Raw genomic sequence first — 5,879 nt, forward strand, 5'->3', positions numbered from 1 at the left:
TAATACATCACCTTAAATAACAGAATCTCTCAGATCCAGAGGATCTGTTGCAGTTAAAACAAATTGCATTAAATTTACTCAGAGAAAAGTTTGTTTTGCACAAATTTCATAAGATTGCTTACTTCTTGTAGCCTAATTTCCGTCAGTTGAGAATGCTTGAAAATACAGAAAAAGAGGAGACAAGACTCGATGTGTGTTTTTTAATACGGGATTTAAGAGCAAAGAGCCAGAATCCCAATGTAAAGATCATTCTCAGCGAAATAGTTCTTCTGTCCCTTCTCAATCTCAAGTTGCCAAAATACTAAAAATACTGGATTTCACGTGTATCGAAGATGAAAATATTGATGCCCGAATTGAAAACGAGGCCGAAGAAATTGAAAAATATTTAAATCATAGTTATGTTTCGGTTGACATTAAAGACCTACTGGAATGGTGGAAAGATCACGAACAGGAGTTACCGGATTTATCGCGGCTTGCCAGACAATTCCTATGTATACCAGCTTCAAGTGCTAGCAGTGAAAGGAATTTTAGTGCAGCTGGGTTGCTGATCCAACAGAGACGAACCGGCCTCAGTTCTCGAAGTGTGGACTCTGTACTTTTGCTGCACAGTAACATGGGACACTAACCAGTAACCGGTTAGTAAGTAGGCCTACATCTTTTTTTTTTTTAAAGTAGCGCATGTTTTGTTAATATTTGTTTCACCAATAGTAGATGTAGCAAAATTAACAGTATTTTTTTTTCTCATCGATTGTTTACATTTTTTTATAACAGGTAGTTAACGAAGTACAACAGTGCCCATTTTTTTTTTCAAATGCTGAATTGGAAAGTAATTTTAATTATGTTTTCGGGTTCGGGCCGGGCTCATGTTTACTTATTATCGGACTCGGGTCGGGTTTCTTTTCCTCGGGCCGGGCCGGACTCGGGCCTTACAATTTAGGCCCGTGCAGACCTCTACAATATACGTAGTATTTTGTTATTGTACATGAAGGAGGTGAAAACAGACCGGCCAACATTTTTGTATGTAACCTGTGAGAATTTTTTTCAAAAATGTGCTCCACATTCCATATTTTTGGGGGGATATTTACTGTAACATATGTTACACTTGCAGCACTGTTTCTAACTGCTGCTTATGAGGAAACCTGTAGAGCATGAAAGACAATATTGATAACATTTTATGCGCTTGAATGTGTGTTTGTGTGTGTGTATGGGGGTGTAATCAACAAACACCCTGCGGATTAGAGAAATGCAACATAAAGGAATGCAGTGGAAGAAATAAACTATTCGCTTAAGTTACTATACCATTTCACACAATCTACAGGGTGGGCCAAAAGTCCCTTACCACCCCTTGTAAAAATCGTTTTAGTGGAAATTGATGAATAACAACCATGTGTGACCACATTAGGCCTAGGGGGAAGTCATAAGGTGGGGTGCCCTTGACGGCGGCCATCTTGAAAGCCGCCATTTTGGATACAAGTCCAGCTTTGTAAATGGGAAGGTAGGCATGCAATACATGATTTTAGGCTAGAATTTGATAAGGAAAACAATGGTGAAGTCGTAATGTTGAAATCTTCATTTGTTAAAAAGTTACAGGCATTCAAATGTTGGAATCTCACTTTTACATATGGTGCTCTACGTGCTCTACGTGAGCGCCCTCCAGCGCCACGGACGTGTGTAGTCGTTCACCCCAATTGTCCATGACCCTGCTAAGTGTGTCAGGTAAAATATCAGCACAGGCTGCAAAGATCCTTTCTTCCAGGTGAGCAATATTCGTGACCTTCTCGGCGTATACCTTGGCCTTTAAATGACCCCACAAATAAAAATCCAACGGAGTCAGATCGGGTGAACGTGCCGGCCACTCAATGGGACCACGAAGCCCGATCCACCGTCCAGGAAATTGTTCATGCAGATAATCACGGACGTTTAATCCATAATGTGGAGGTGCACCATCCTGTTGGGAAAATAAGGGAAATTTGCCATCCTCGGACAACTTGGACGGCAGGATGAGATCACGTAACATTGCCAAATAATGATCAGCATTAAGGTTACCAGGAATGACGAATGGACCAATTAGTTTGGTACCCTATAGGCCGCACCACACCATAACTTTACCAGCTCCTACCAATTTACAGGGGTCAACCCAGTGAGGATTGGTAGCGGACCAATAGCTACAGTTTTGTTTGTTGACCTCTCCTTGCTCATAAAAATTCGCTTCGTCGGAAAACAGGATTTTTGAGGCGAATGTGGGATCTGCTTCAAGTTGGACAACTGCCCAGTCACAGAATTCCAGGCGTCGATCTGGGTCGTCTTCTGATAAATAATGTTGAAGTTGCAATTTGTACGGATGCCAATTGTTTTTCTTTAGGATGCGTCTGATGGATGTACGGCTGACACCACATGCCGCTGAGAGGCGACGAGTACTGCGGTGTGGTGATGTTGCAACAGAAGCCAACACTGCTATGGTTGTGCCTTCGGCTGTTGCAGTAGTGGGTCTTCCAGACCTGGGTTTGTCCGCTACTGAACCAGTATCCATGAATTTCTGGAAGAGGTTGGCAACACTCACATGAGACACAGGATGTCGATCTGATTGCCGTTCATTAAATTCAGCTGCTACAACCCTTGCACTCCTTCCACCCCATGCCCTTATTAACTCCTTCCTCTCCTCTGTGGTTAGTATCATGATTTAGGCACCTGCAACAAATAAAAAATGAAGGTGCGATTCCAACATTTGAATGCCTGTAACTTTTTAACAAATGAAGATTTCAACATTACGACTTCACCATTGTTTTCCTTATCAAATTCTAGCCTAAAATCATGTATCGCATGCCTACCTTCCCATTTACAAAACTGGACTTGTATCCAAGATGGCGGCTTTCAAGATGGCCGCCATCAAGGGCACCCCCACCTTATGACTTCCCCATAGGCCTAATGTGGTCACACATGGTTGTTATTCATCAATTTCCACTAAAACGATTTTTACAAGGGGTGGTAAGGGACTTTTGGCCCACCATGTAGAAAGAAACCATTAGTGTTCAAATTATTTCCTAGTTGGAAATATTTTCCGTCCATTGCCTCTGTTAATAATTATTATGAAAGTATTTGTGTGTCAGGCCAACCATTTCCAAATAATTTATGGAAATATTTAACTTTGTCGCCATTTTCCAAGATGGCGGATTATCCCCAAACATTTGGACGGTGGATTTTTAATGTATTATCCACTATACTATTCTATTGCACACAAGATTTATATTTGCAGAACGCCTTAGTCTGGCATCTCATCTAAGACCTCTCCACATGGGTGACTCTGCTGTTAGAAACATCTATCGCTGGCATAGCTCTCAGCCTTAAGAAAGCACGCGAACACCACGGCCCGCACGGTCAGTGCTACTTTAAAGCGGCGTTCCTAGGAGGGGAACGTCTATCAAACATCAAATATACTTCACCTTTCAGCTCTTCAATTAACTTTAAATTTTCACATATATTTTTATTTTTGTTATTTAGGGTCTCTTTTCTGCCACTTTTGGGTAATCGCGAAGATAAAAATGAGTGACGATATGATAAAAGGACATTCAAAAGAACACCAATGCCCAGGCCAGTGAAAACGTGCAGTGCTAACCACTCAGTCACGTAGGTATACAATTTCACATAGAAACTTACACTTAAAACACATATTCCTTACATTTTGTTTACCTGCTGCACTTCCTAACACTCCTTCTTATAGTGAATATTTATTTCACGTTTAACTAATGTTTATAGCTATTGCTTTGTAGTGAATGATAACCCTATTAAGCCTTGTGAATCTTGGTCTGAATGAAATCCTGTTAGAGAATGGAAACGTTACGTGTGTTACTATGTAATAAAGCTTACTATGGTCAACATTTTTAGTTTATTGAATTCATATTGCATTTTCACCTCGTGTGAGGCACAAATCCCGTCACTCAGATTTTGCATTTAAAAAATGAAAGTCCAGTATAGATTAATTATTATAAATTCGAGTAAATCAAAACCATTTTGCGTTGTTGCGAGATGATCCATCAGGGTAAAATTTGGACATAATGAATCTAAGTAGAGAAAAATTCAACTTGCATATCGAATTGTAGATCTAATACCACTTATAGATTAAGTGCTCGAAAGCAGCTAATAGGCATGAACAGAACAAAAATACTCCTGAGCAATGAAAAATAATTATAAGCCAGTTCGTTGCCGAGAGTTATTGATGATCTTCCCAAATCTCTACATTTTAGGTTCCGTGTTCGAGTCCTGGTATTGCTATCACCTTTTTGAGTGTCCCTTCACCGATTTAATCTAAGTATCATCCATCCTCATAGTTGCCATTAGTTATAAAAGTGACATAAATGCAAAGAGAAAAAAGAACAAATAAAAATACTTTCAAAATTACTACAATGTCAGACCTACATTTCAAAAATTAAATATGAGCAAAGGATTAATCTTCAAACAGGCATTTAGAGAGAACTGTGTAGACAGAAAACGTGCTCCCTAAAGTTTTCCATCAACATGTGGCATGATCTTCGGTACTGGAGTCGAGTGTTTCAGGAAAGTTTGGTCGATGCACCTGGAGCGCCTTATCAAGAATGCCTTGGTGTGCCCAGCATTGCCAACTTATTTTCCGTCAGACAATTGCATTTCCTCCTTCTTAATCTGCAGTTGGTTGTACAAAAACCATTATGTTGTTCATGATGCATTTTCTGTGTTTGAAAAATACAGTATTTATGCTTGTTCTCCATTATTAAATAATGTGCAATTGGACGTGTTGAAAAAATATTTCAAATAGTTTGTTCCAACAAAAATGCTTTAGCGCCGTCTTCTATTCCCCTTAACTCGTAATTTATCAGGATAATATCTGTCATTCTACTACTACTAATAACGTATCAATCCATAGGATTATTCTTTATTTTTATTTTAACTTTCTCTAGGCTTCATTTCACTTAAATTCTATCACTTGTTTACACCAGCTGTCCAGTTTTCTCAGGTATTTGAATTATGCACAGTCGAGTGTTAAGCAGATTTCCACTTCCTGATATATTTAGGCTGCAAGGTTTACAACAGATAAAGATTACTAATAAGCTTGCAATAATAGGAAGGTTAAAACTTACTGATCAGCGTATAGACAGTTTGCAGAGAGAGGTGTTGAGAGGGATGGACAGACTGTCAAGGGACTGACTTTGGTTAGAAACTGGTCACAGCAGTTAGGAAAGGAGAGGAGGAGGCCAGTCTGCCTGAGTTAGGTGAACTACCTACGGAGCCTAGAGAGAGCTTAGTTTTATTTTACCCTACGTGATCAATTTCATTAGCATTCTTCTAAGTGTAGACAGGTATTTATCCTAACCATAACATGCACGATTTACATTCAAAGGTTCACAAAATCTAACGAGTGACTATTTGCCATTTCTAGTTGTGTAGTTAGGTATTCTATTTCAGTTGTGCTTTTTGCAGCCATGCATCTAACTTGTCATGAGGACAAGTGGTCTCATCATTAACGAGGATGAATGGTGAATAGCTATGTTTTCCACTAATCTATTGGGAATGGTTGGTTCGATCCCATCATTCTGTAGAATGATACGTGGATGGAGATGCAGAGTTTTCACTTATTTCAATATGAAATAAATGAAAATTTTAGTTTTATTAACCAGTTTTGAAACCCAACCTCAAAATTTTGCAGTTTGTCTAGTTTTTCTTTAATATGTCATTGCAACAATCATTTTTGAGAATACTTTAGTTAAAGATTTTACTCATCTTAACATTAATGGGGGAAGAATATTTTTATGCCATGATAGATGTCGAGCTTTCACCTTGCTAACGAACTCGATCATAAATATTTAGAGATAGCTCAAGGGACTGTTAGCATTAATCTTGATGATACC

General features: G+C 39.0%; 1 protein-coding gene across 1 annotated transcript; it reads right to left on the reverse strand.

Moving 5' to 3' along the window:
* Positions 1-2,080: 2,080 nt before the first annotated feature.
* On the reverse strand, positions 2,081-2,677 carry LOC145983546 (uncharacterized). Its single transcript, XM_083116625.1, has one exon. It carries the CDS (start codon positions 2,675-2,677, stop codon positions 2,081-2,083), a length of 597 nt encoding a protein of 198 aa, XP_082972751.1.
* Positions 2,678-5,879: the final 3,202 nt, after the last annotated feature.

The sequence above is a fragment of the Lepisma saccharinum genome, chromosome 2, assembly GCF_977018435.1.
Source record: "Lepisma saccharinum chromosome 2, izLepSacc3.1, whole genome shotgun sequence".
Taxonomy (NCBI): domain Eukaryota; kingdom Metazoa; phylum Arthropoda; class Insecta; order Zygentoma; family Lepismatidae; genus Lepisma; species Lepisma saccharinum.

What these genes read in the sequence shown, in the direction of transcription:
- LOC145983546 (XM_083116625.1), bottom strand. Translation starts at nt 2,677, where the DNA reads ATGATACTAACCACAGAGGAGAGGAAGGAGTTAATAAGGGCATGGGGT.